Here is a 12,047-nt window from a genome sequence, read left to right as displayed (position 1 = left end):
TACAAACTCCTTAGGGGCCGCGGCGGGAATAGAACCCAAGTCACCTGTACTGTAAACTGTCGGGCTGCAGTGTCTGGAAGTGGACCAGTTACGATTGGGGGTCATTCGCGCCTGGGTGTCCAGCTGCCAATCAGCGCGACCTTGTGCGCGGGGTAAAGTGTGCATGGCTGTTTACTGGGCGGAAGGGAGCCCTCATCTTCCAGAGGGGCGATGGGCCCTTCTGGAAACCGGTCCACCCTGACCAGCCTGGCTTTATGAGCTGATTCCGGTGTCCTGCATCGCCCTAGAGCAGGGGCTCCCAACCTTCTTTATGCCATGGAGCAACACCCTTAAGCAAGGGGGTCTATGGACCCCAGGTTGGGAACCCCCCTCCCCATCCCTGTGCCTGCACTTCCATCGGGGAGGAGGCTAGGTAGCATGCGGGCCAATCAGATTCAATAGCGGTTACTTTCCCCAAGCAGTAAGGCTGATCAATGCCCCCCCCCTCCACTACTTTATCAGACTTACCTTATATAGAGATTCCTGGGCCCAGTTTCACTCCATAGCATCAATCTACGGATATAAGTTATTTATGTATTCATATTTATTTTGTATTTTTTAATTAAGGTGTGCTTTATTGTGATGTTTTTTGTGTATCGGATCTGGAGTAACTACTGTTTTGTTCTCCTTACACTTGTGAAAAGGAAGTGCCAGTAAACAATTCTGCTTCAGCTCTCTGTGTTTTGTAAACATTGTTGGTCTACCTGCCTCGAACGGAAGTGCTGTCGGCTCGCTCCACACCCTCTGAGTGGGGACGAACCTGCCTCTTGCGCTTCTTTTAAGTGTTTCCCCTCCCGCCTTCAACCTGTTCCCACGCCGGGGAGAAGGACTGGGACCATCCACCCATGTTATCTGTGCCCCTCCTGGCGCTATCAGCTCACCCCTCAGCCCCCTTCGCTCCGGGCGAGACGGTCCCAGCAAGCGAGTTGCATCAGGGAACGGTGCAATGAATTCGGATAGGACAGCAGAAAAGATTCACTGGGCCTGGAGGGTTTGCATTATAATGAGAGACTGGGGCTCTTTTCCCTGAGCTTTGGGGGAAGAGTGATCATAATATGACAGTTTTTGTCATTTCCCGTAAGCTTACCATGGCCCTGTTACCCACTCTCTTTAAACCCACTAGACACCATTTCCCACTCCCTTTAAATCCTCTGGGGTCCTATTTCCCGTTACCTTTAATCCCACTGGGGACCTTAAGCACTGGGAGACCATTTCCCGGTTCCTTTAATCTCTTTGGAGTCCTCCTTCCTTTAATCCCACTGGGGACAGGACACTGTTTCCCATTTCCTTTAAGGCCACCGGGGACCCCATTTGCCCCACTGGGTCTCCTCCCACTCTCTTTAAAACGATACCCCCCCCCCATCAACCGCTCCCCTTAAACCCACAGGGGCCCCATCTCCTGTTCCATAGTACCCAGGGCATCTTCAAGGAGCGGTGGCTCGAAAAGGAAGCATCCGTTACCCAGGCCGTGCCCTGTTCTCACTGTTACCATCAGGCAGGAGGTACAGAAGCCTGAAGGCACACACTCGCGATTCAGGAACAGCTTCTTCCCCTCTGCCATCCGATTCCTAAATAGACATTGAACCCGTGGACACTACCTCACTTTTTTTTATTTCTATTTTTGCGCTACTTAATCTGTATATACTTACTGTAATTCACAGCTTCAGTTCTATAATCGCATATTGCACTGAACTGCTGCAGTTAACAAATTTCACAACGTACCGGTGATAATAAACCCAATTCAGAGCTTTGAATTACGTTCCAAGACAATAATATATTTGAAAAAAGTCATTTATTTATATTCACAATTCTACATGCTCAAATAATACCCCAACACAAACAATTTCCCCAAAGTTACTCTACATTTACTCTACCTAGATTTATACATTTTTAAAGATCTGTTTTTCTCAGCGGTTAGTTCTCGTTTCAAGTGAGGCAGTCGACTGGAGGGGAGGGAGAGGTGGAGTGAAAGCAGGGGAAGGTAAGTGTGAGGCATCACACTTTGGGAAGAGAACTGGAGGAAGGATTTTTCACAGTGAACATCAGGACCCTGGGGAGTGTTGCAGAACAGAGGGATCCAGGGGTACAGGTGCACGGTTCCCTGAAAGTAGGGTTACAGGTAGATAAGGCGTTTGGCACGCTGGCCTTCGTCAGTCCGGGATGTCATTTTGCAGTTACTCAAGACGTTTGTGAGGCTGCACTTAGAGTATTGTGTACAGTTCTTGTCACCCAGCTATGGGACGGATGTAATTAAACTAGAAAGAGGGCCGAGGAGGCTTACGAGGATATTGCCAGAGCCCGAGGGACCGAGTAGTGGCAAGAAACTGAAGTCAGTGCTTATTAACCGAAAGGCATTGGCCGGTTGTTGCCGGGGTCTCGTCGTGTTAGTACCTGCACAGTCTTTTCCTCCGGAGTTAGGGAGTCAAGAATCAGGCTGTCACAGGTTTAAGGTGGGAGGGGAGAGGTTTAATAGGGAGAAAACCTGAGGGGCAATTTTTTTACCCAGAGGGCAGTCCATACATGGAACTAGCTGCCAGGTGAAGTGGTTGAGGCAGATATATTAACGGTATTTAAAAGGTGCTCGGACAGGAACGGTTCACAGGGTTATTGACCACAGACGGGGAAATGGGGCTGGCTCAGGCGGTGGTCTGGGTCGACACGGGGCAGAAGGGCAAAGGGCTCTTGAGTTGCCGGTCTAGTCCGGGATGCAGGTGCACCCGATGGGCACTTCCAGGTGATCGATGCAGTTTTTCTGCTCGCCCTGGTCCAAGAAGCGGTAAGTCACCTCCATGATGTGTTGGATAGCGACAGAGCGCATCTCCGCCAGCGGCTGCTCACAGAACCTCCCCTTGCATACCGCCGCCAGGATGTTCTCCGGGTAACGGTTCTCATCGTAGCAGTTCCTGTGGACAGAGAGAGGGGCGGGGGCTCGGTTACTGCACCTGCCTGCCAGGATATTTCTCAACCTCAGCCACCCAGCTCCTTGCAACCTGCTGCCTCTCCACACCCCTCCCAGCTTCTCCCCCTACAGTCCTGTTCCCCACCTTTCTCCCTCCTCGCTGTTCCTCTTTTCCTATCTCTCTCACAGTTTTCCTCACCCTCCCTCTCCACACCCCTCCCGGCTTCTCCCCCTATAGTCCTGTTCCCCACCTTTCTCCCTCCTCGCTGTTTCTCTTTTCCTATCTCTCTCACAGTTTTCCTCACCCTCCCTCTCCACACCCCTCCCGGCTTCTCCCCCTATAGTCCTGTTCCCCACCTTTCTCCCTCCTCGCTGTTTCTCTTTTCCTATTTCTTTCTCACAGTTTTCCTCACCCTTCCTCTCCACACCCACTTCTCACCACCATGCGCTCTCATTCCGCACCTTTCTGTCTGTCTCTCCCTCCCCGTTCTTTCTCTATCTTTCTATCCTTCTTTACTCTCATATTTCCTTCCCTCTCACCATCCTACACTCTCTCTATCCCCTAGCCTCTCCTCTATCTCTCCCTCCGGCCCCAGCTGCCTCCCACACTCTGCCTCACCACCTTCCCTCTGCCCCCAGCCCCTCTTTTAGCATTTTTCCCCACTGCATCACTCCACTTACTTGTAAGTCCATGGGGAGAGGGCGAGCTCATTGAGTCGGTCTGGGCGGCTGTAGTTGTCTGCTGTGCATTTGTCCAGATTCAAGGTCTGGGCGGGTCTGTGTCCCATGAGGTTGCATGGACTCGTTTCATTACAGCTGGCCTCCCTCCGAATCCTCAGCTGCCTCGCATTCCGAAGCCGTGCCTCCGCTCCTTGTTGGCTGGTCATCAGCGTCATGAACAGAATCACCTGGGGGGGACAGGGGTTTGTGAGGTGGGTGGGAGGCGTTTGTCTCATCCAACGAGTGACATGCTCATCTGGGTGAGGTGAGCCTCTCCCTCCCTCTCTCTCCCCCTCCCCTCCTCTCTCTCGCTCCCTCTCTCCCCCTCCCTCTCTCCTCCCTCCCTCTCTCTATCCCTCTATCTCTCTCTCCCTCCCTCTTCCCCTCTCTCACTCCCTCTCTCTCCCTCCCTCCCTCTCTCTCTCTCTCCCTCCCTCCCTCTCTCCCCCCCCTCTCTCTCCCTCCCTTCCCTCACTCCAAACACCTCCCAGCCCTTCCTGCTGTCCCCATGTCCTCTCACCCCCAGGACTTACCACTGGGATGGACATCTTTCTGAGTCTTTCTCAATACTGGAGTGTGGAGACTCCAGGCTTCCCCCTTTATATTGTACAGCTCCTCCCTCCCTCGGTTCCTTCCCCATGCTCTGCGGAGGAGGCTGGAAAATACAGGCAAGGGTTTCCCTCATTTGCCTTCCCAGCAACGGTTGCCAAGAAGCATGAATCAGGAAGGGAGTTGGAGGGGGCGCGGGGAGGAGGGAGGAGAGAAAGGAAACAGTGTGAGGAGGTGAGGGGTGGAAGAGGGTGTGCAGAGGAGGGCCTTCAGCCACCTTTCCATGGCCTGCCCCACCATCCTCTTCCTTCCTTTCCCTCCCTCCCTTCTTCCCTCTCACCTCCCTTCCCTGTCAGCTTTCTCAGTTTCCCTGTTCCTCCTTCCATTCTGGCAACGGTAACCAGGTAAACTGAACGAGGGAGCCCCCTTGGTAACGCTGACTCATCGCCAAATAAGGAAGCAGTTGAGGGAGACACGGTGCGGAGGCGACAGGGAAGCTGTCCCTGTTTACCAAACACCTGGAGAAGCCCTGCGGGGGTGGAGGCTTTCCCTCCACCCGGCCCCACACCTCCTCCTTTTCCTGTGACCTCCTCCTGCCCCTTTGCTTCTCACCGTCTCCGTGACACCCTCCAGCCCCGACAACACCTGGACCTCCCACAACGGAGGGTTCCTGAGGAGTACCAACGAATGGGAGGTGAAGTTGGCTGGAGTTCTAAAGACCCTCAAAGGTAGTGATACAAGGTGGGAAAGGGGAGTGTACAAGATATGAGATATTTATCATTAATCAGGACCCCCCCCCCCCTCCGGGACGTGCCCTCTTCTTGTTACCCCCATCGGGGAGGAGTTACAGGAGCCTGAAGAACCAAACTTAACAGTTTCAGGAGCAGCCTCTTCCCCTCCGCCATCAGATTTCTGAACGGTACCTTTTGGAGCAGCGATTTCTTTAATAATTCACAACCTTACTTTAGTAAGAGGGTGTGGAGGAGATTTCCCGGGTGAGCGTTAACTGGGGTGGAGGAGGTGGCCACGGTTTATAAAACCAGGAACAGATCGAATGGCCAGATGCAACTCCTGTGTCTTGTGGCAGAGTGGAGATACAGTGCCGTAGAGAATCCCCAAGGGATACGATGGCACGGAGATCGACCTGGACAGGCGCCTTTACATTGGAGGTGGATGTGTCTGAGGGGAAGATGGAGGGGTGTCCTCTCGGACACAAAACATGCAGAACTCTGCAAGAGTCTTAGGTGCACACACACACACACGAGGGAGGCATTATGAAGGACCCCACGCACCCCTCATACAAACTCTTCTACCCCCTGTCGACTGGGAAAAGGCACCAAAGCATTCGGGCTCTCACGACCAGACTATGTAACAGTTTCTTCCCCCAAGCTATCAGACTCCTCAGTACCCAGAGCCTGGACTGACACCTTACTGCCCTATTGTCCTGTTTATTATTTATTGTAATGTCTGCACTGTTTTGTGCACTTTATGCAGTCCTGTGTAGGTCTGTAGTCTAGTGTAGCTTTCTCTGTTTTTTTTTTTACATAGTTCAGTCTAGTTTTTGTACTGTGTCATGTAACACCATGGTCCTGAAAAACATTGTCTCATTTTTACTGTGTACTGTACCAGCAGTTATGGTCAAAATGACAATAAAAAAGTGACTTGACGCTTGCACAGTACCGTAGTAATTTTGTGTACTGCTGCCACAAAAAAAAACAAATTTCTTGACATATGTGAGTGAGTATTGTGTGCCGTTTTGGCTACAGGAAAGATGTAAATAAGGTTGAAAGAGTACAGGGAAAATTTACAAGAATGTTGCTGGGTGGGGAGGACCTGAGTTATAAGGAAAGATTGAATAGGTTAGGACTCTATTCCTTAGAATGTAGAAAATTGAGGGGAGATTTGATAGAGATATACAAAATTGTGAGGGATATAGAAAGGGTAAATGCAAGCAGGCTTTTTCCACTGAGGTTGGGTGGGACTACAACCAGAGGTCATGGGTTAAGGGTGAAAGGTGAACAGTTTAAGGCAACATGAGGGGAAACTTCTTCACTCAGAGGGACGTGAGAGTGCGGAAGGAGCTGCCAGCGGAAGTGGCGCATGCGAGCTCGGTTTCAACTTTTAAGTGAAGTTTGGGTAGGTACGCGGACGGTAGGGGTTTGTAGGGCTACGGTCCCAGTGCAGGTCGATTGGAGTAGGCAGTTTACATGGTTTCAGCATGGACTAGATGGGCCGAATGGCCTGTTTCTGTGCTGTACTTTTCTGTGACTCTAGGATGGTAAACCTGATTCTGATCTGGGTTGCTATCGTGGACGGAGAGTGGGAAGGGGGACGGGGAGAGGGGAATCATGGTTGGGGGAGAAGGAGGGGGGAGTGGGAAGCCCCAGAGAGACATTCTGTAAAGATCAATAAACCAATTATTTACAATCAAATGACCTTGCCTGATGTCTCAGGGCGGGGGGGTGTCTGCAATCTGTGTCCCTGGCGCTCCTCCCTGCCCCCTGTCCCACACCCCTCCCGCGGCGCTCCACCCTGCCCCCTGTCCCACACTCTTCCCGCGGCGCTCCTCCCTGCCCCCTGTCCCACACCCTTCCCGCGGCGCTCCTCCCTGCCCCCTGTCCCACACCCTTCCCGCGGCGCTCCTCCCTGCCCCCTGTCCCACACCCCTCCCGCGGCGCTCCACCCTCGCCATTCCCAACATCCTTTGTTCCTCAAACACGAGGAAATCTGCAGATGCTGGAAATTCAAACAACAGCACACACAAAATGCTGGTGGAACACAGCAGACTAGGCAGCATCTATAGGGAGAAGCACTGTCGACGTTTTGGGCCGAGACCCTTCGTCAGGACTAACTGAAAGGAAAGATAGTAAGAGATTTGAAAGTAGTGGGGGGAGGGGGAAATGCGAACTGATAGGAGAAGACTGGAGGGGGTGGGATGAAGCTGAGAGCTGGAAAGGTGATTGGCGAAAGTGATACAGAGCTGGAGAAGGGAAAGGATCATGGGACGGGAGGCCTCGGGAGAAAGAAAGGGGGGGAGGCACCAGAGGGAGATGGAGAACAGGCAAACAACTAAATATGTCAGGGATGGGGTAAGAAGGGGAGGAGGGGCATTAACGGAAGTTAGAGAAGTCAATGTTCATGCCATCAGGTTGGAGGCTACCCAGCCGGTATATAAGGTGTTGTTCCTCCAACCTGAGTGTGGATTCATCTTGACAGTAGAGGAGGCCATGGATAGACATATCAGAATGGGAATGGGACGTGGAATTAAAATGTGTGGCCACTGGGAGATCCTGCTTTCTCTGGTGGACCGAGCGTAAGTGTTCAGCGAAACGGTCTCCCAGTCTGCGTCGGGTCTCACCAATATATAAAAGGATATGTCTATCCATGGCCTCCTCTCCCAGTGGCCACACATTGTAATTCCACGTCCCATTCCCATTCTGATATGTCTATCCGTGGCCACCTCTACTGTCAAAATGAATCCAAACTCAGGTTGGAGGAACAACCCTTATATACCGGCTGGGTAGCCTCCAACCTGATGGCATGAACATTGATTTCTCTAACTTCTGTTAATGCCCCTCCTCCCCTTCTTACCCCATCCCTGACATATTTAGTTGTTTGCCTGTTCTCCATCTCCCTCTAGTGCTTCCCCCCACTTTCTTTCTCCCGAGGCCTCCCGTCCCATGATCCTTTCCCTTCTCCAGCTCGGTATCACTTTCACCAATCACCTTTCCAGCTCTCAGCTTCATCCCATCCCCTCCGGTCTTCTCCTATCATTTCGCATTTCCCCCTCCCCCCACTACTTTCAAATCTCTTACTATCTTTCCTTTCAGTTAGTCCTGACGAAGGGTCTCGGCCCAAAACGTCGACAGCGCTTCTCCTTATAGATGCTGCCTGGCCTGCTGTGTTCCACCAGCATTTTGTATATCCTTTGTTCCTGCCAGATTTGCAAACTCACTCTCCGCCCCACGTCGACAATGCAGTACTGTGCAAAGGTCTTACACACCCTAGTTATATACAGTATTTGTGCCTAAGACTTCTGCACAGTGAGTGTAGAAATAGGCCATTCGGCCCATTGGGTCTGCTCCTCCGAGTGATCATGACTGCTTTAATTTTCCTCTTACCCCATTCTCCTGCCTTCTCCGTGTAACCTGTGACACCTTGACTAATCAGAAATCCATCAACCTGCTGATTAAATGTACCCAATGACTTGATCTCTACAGGGGCTGTGGCAATGGGTCCCACAGATTCACTACTCTGGCTAAAGAATTTCCCCCTCAGCGCTGTTCTAAAGAATGTCCCTCTATTCTGAGTCTCTACCCTCCGGTCTTAGACTCCCCCCACTACTGGAAACATCCTCTCCCTGTCCGCTCTATCTAGGTCTTTCAGTATTTCAAACTTTCTAGCAAGTACAGGGCCAGCTGCTATTCACACATTAACCCATCACATCTTGCACCCTTCTCCAATGCCAGTCCATTTTTCTTTTAGATAAGGGATCCAATACCTGGTAGAGTCTGGCTCAAAAGTCTTCCGGGTACGGTAGATATCAGCAGTAGGTAGAACTGGAGAAAGGGAGCAGAGGTTAGGAGGGGAACCTGAGGTGGAACCTCGTCACCCCAGAGGGCAGAGAGGGCCTGGCCCTCAGGAGTAGATGCAAAGATAGTGAAGGACTGGAATGGTCCCCGGCAGGAGCCGAGCGCTGGGAGTTGGGCTGAGTGTGCAAAGCTGCCTGGTGGATGTAAACACAACGCTGTGCCTGTGTGCTGTCCTGGGTCAAACACGTCGACATAGTCACAAAGAAGGCATGCAGGCTGATCTATTTCATTAGCAGATTAAGGTGATTTAGTTTGATAATTAAGACTCTTGCAAATTTTTCCTACTGTATGGCAGATATAGCCGGGGTGGGGGTGGTAATGGGGACAAGCTCCCATTGCCTATTAAATGCTCCCAATGGCGTGTGATTCAAACAGCCTCTGACAACCAACTCCAGCTCCCGGCCTTCACGTGGGGCTTAGCTACTAAACCCGGCCGAATCGTTTCTACTGACAGGAGGGGGGGCAAAGGCGGGTTACTGGCACCTTAAAACCAGTCGCTTCGGGCAGATGGGACTCGTCAGCCGTAGTTGGTAGCTCACCTAGGAGCAGGAAAACTTTGATCTCAAACCTCTGCTGCCTTGTGGCCAGACCCACTCATGGGGAAGGCTTTGGGGGTAAACCCTGAGAGGAAAATCCAAAGCTGGAGTCCCTAAGGCAGCCCTACATGGAGTTCAGCACTGACTGGCAACTCCTGCGATGTCGCTGGTGCCAACTTGTATCGGTCTCTGCCGTTCATGGGGGAGCTCGCTACATGGACAGCAGTTTGCGCTGCACATCGTACTGCCCTGGCTTGTGTATCTAGACAGCTGGGATGCATTATCCACGGTTGAGCCCGACTGACCTCACAGTAGAGAGTGTTACCCTCTGGTGTGGGGAGCTCCACTGAACAGGATCGGGGAAGGCCGTGGGATCAGCCAGCTCCGTCGAGTACACGGCCCTCCCCACCATCGAAGCGGCGCCTCAGGAAGGCAGGGGTGTGTTTCACGCCCGTTGCTGGCTGGCATCTCCCTCCTGGAGCCTCGGGCTGGGATGGAACGATGTCCCTGCCCCTGGCTTCGTGGCGGCAACCTCACGTTCAGGAACTCTTGTATTGCCTGCACCACTTGTTCTTTTTTTTCTGCCCATTGGGTGTTTGACAATCTTTGCTGTGTGGGGTGTTTTACTGGGTTTCTACCGTCTTTGACCGCCTGCGAGAAAACCAATCTCCTGGGTTGTATATGGTACACATACTTCAACAATAAACCTAATTTGGACTTTTGAATGTGGACATTTTCAAGAGGGAGTACCCTGAGAAGGCAGCACCCGTCCCTGAAGGGCTCTCACTGTCTGGGACATGACGTCTTCTCGTTGGTACCGTCAGGGGGGAGGTACTGGGGTCCTGGAGACCCAGGACAGCTTCTTCCCCAGCGCCGTCAGATTTCCCAGCCTCCCATAAACGCTAACCTGATATTCCTTTTGTTTCAAACTATTTACTTTGTAGTTTGTCGTCAGTTGTATGTCTTTGCACTGTGCGGCTGCTACAAAAACAGCTAGCCAGTGTCCAGTGAGGACAGCTGGCCAGTGCGGACAACTCTTGTGTCATTTACAAGCCTGACTGTTTACTGCTGGGGGAAGCAGTTGTTTACAGTGCCTGGTATTGGTGAGTAGCCACAGAGAGGAGTTGGAATCGTGCCTCACCTCATCATTTGCTTCCCAGCTGTTAATGCCTTCACTGACAGCGAAGCGATTTGCATGTGGCCCAAGGTGTGGGAGAAATGTTTCCGTGTGTGTATGGTGTCATTCGACACCCTGGCCCGGCCGGGGAGGGGGGAATACTCACAAGGGTCCGTCTCCCTCTCGCGGTGCCGTGCTTCCTGCTCACCGCCCCTCTGAACAGCCAGGCGGCACTCCCTCACCGCCAGTGCACCCACCCCTCTAAAACGCTCTCTCCTTGCCATCCTTCTCGAAGTGTGGCGCTCCCTCTTCTTCACCGTGGTCTTCCACTCCTGATAGTGCTCCCTCCCACAGCACAGCTCTCTCTCTCCTCCCTGTCCCTCATATGGTGCTCCCTCCTTCCCCCCACTCCTCCTGCAGTGCTCTCTACCCACTGATCTGAAGACCGTGCCCTTCCCTACGCCCGCACCCACGTGCAGGTACTCGCATTTCAGGGAAGAGAAGTGGGGACGGGGACTCCGGCAGTAAACGGCAGGTCCCTGGGCAAGTGTTGTCCCACAGAGGCACCCAGGGGTGCGGGTATGTGGTTCTTGCAGAGAGGTTGGTGAAGAAGCTGCTTGACATGCCAGCCTTCGTCAGTCAGGGCACTGCGTACAGGAGTTGGGACATTACGTAGATGAGGAGTACTGTGGTCAGTTTTGATCACCCTGCTGTAGGAGAGATGTTATTATACTGGAAAGAGCACATAAAGCTTTTGTGGAGCGTGACGAATGAGGAAAGGTTATGTAGAGAACAGTACAGAGTTGTGTCATTTTGACCTTTAAACCTACTGCACGATCGGGCGTTGGCACATTATGTTGAAGTTGTACGAGATGCTGATGAGGTGAATTTGGAGCATTATGTATAGTTCTGGTCACCTACCTACAGGAAAGATACCAATAAGCTTGAGAGAGTGTGGGGAAAATTTACGAGGACGTCATCAGAATTCAAGGGCCTGAGTTACAGGATACATAGTTTAGGACATTACTCCCCGGAGGGCAGGGAAGTGGAAATCTTACAGAGGTCATAAGAGGAAGAGACAAATTGACATAGGCTTTCTTTTCCAGTCACCCAAGCTGGGTTTGAGTAGAACTACAGGTCATAGGTTTAGGGCAAAAGGTGAAATATTTAAGGGTGAGCTTCTTCACTCGGAGAAAACGAGGTTTTGGAATGAGCTGCCAGTGGAAGTAGTGGATGTGTGTCAGATGCAAAATATAGGAGGTGCTTGGTGGGATGTGGTCTGGTTGCAAGTAGATGGGACTAGGCAGATCAGGTTGACTGGACTGGATGGTGCAAGTATCCTGTGTCTGTGATACGTTCTCTGGCCGTGACGTACTCTGATGCTCATTTCTCTGGTATTTATCCCCAGGGCACACATGCCCAGGTTGACAATAAACTTGAAATTCCCCAGCCTTGTCAGCCAATTTTCCTAAGTAAACGGTCAGTGCAATGCAGTCTCTCCGGCTATAAGGGGGCACTGTGACCAAATTCTGGCCTTGCGGGGGAACATGGGGTGCCACCCATGTCAATGGGAGCCCACCAGTGTCGCCACTTCC

General features: G+C 52.1%; 1 protein-coding gene across 3 annotated transcripts; it reads right to left on the bottom strand.

Moving 5' to 3' along the window:
- Positions 1–1,816: 1,816 nt before the first annotated feature.
- Positions 1,817–12,020, bottom strand: LOC140716464 (interleukin-17F-like). 3 transcript variants are annotated; one of them, XM_073029216.1, is made up of 3 exons: positions 8,709–12,020; positions 3,620–3,846; positions 1,817–2,942 (listed from the first exon to the last, which is right to left on the bottom strand). In XM_073029216.1, the coding sequence occupies exons 2-3, from the start codon at positions 3,832–3,834 to the stop codon at positions 2,735–2,737; spliced, it is 423 nt and encodes a 140-aa protein (XP_072885317.1). In that variant the 5' UTR covers positions 3,835–3,846; positions 8,709–12,020; the 3' UTR covers positions 1,817–2,734. The 3 variants fall into 3 exon arrangements, with proteins under 3 accessions (XP_072885317.1, XP_072885315.1, XP_072885314.1); XM_073029214.1 differs by lacking the exon at positions 8,709–12,020 and adding an exon at positions 4,192–6,681; XM_073029213.1 differs by lacking the exon at positions 8,709–12,020 and having other exon boundaries at positions 3,620–3,930.
- Between the last annotated feature and the right edge of the window lie 27 nt (positions 12,021–12,047).

Source organism: Hemitrygon akajei, chromosome 25 (genome assembly GCF_048418815.1).
Source record: "Hemitrygon akajei chromosome 25, sHemAka1.3, whole genome shotgun sequence".
In the NCBI taxonomy this organism is placed as follows: domain Eukaryota; kingdom Metazoa; phylum Chordata; class Chondrichthyes; order Myliobatiformes; family Dasyatidae; genus Hemitrygon; species Hemitrygon akajei.
The sequence above is the reverse complement of the archived record's forward strand: the minus strand, read 5'-3'. Positions and strand labels throughout refer to the sequence as shown.

Coding starts and splice junctions, on each gene's coding strand:
- LOC140716464 (XM_073029213.1), bottom strand. CDS start 3,894: ATGAGACAAACGCCTCCCACCCACCTCACAAACCCCTGTCCCCCCCAG. Junction 2,943..3,619: donor CTCTCCCCATGGACTTACAA/GTAAGTGGAGTG, acceptor CTCTGTCCACAG/GAACTGCTACGATGAGAACC.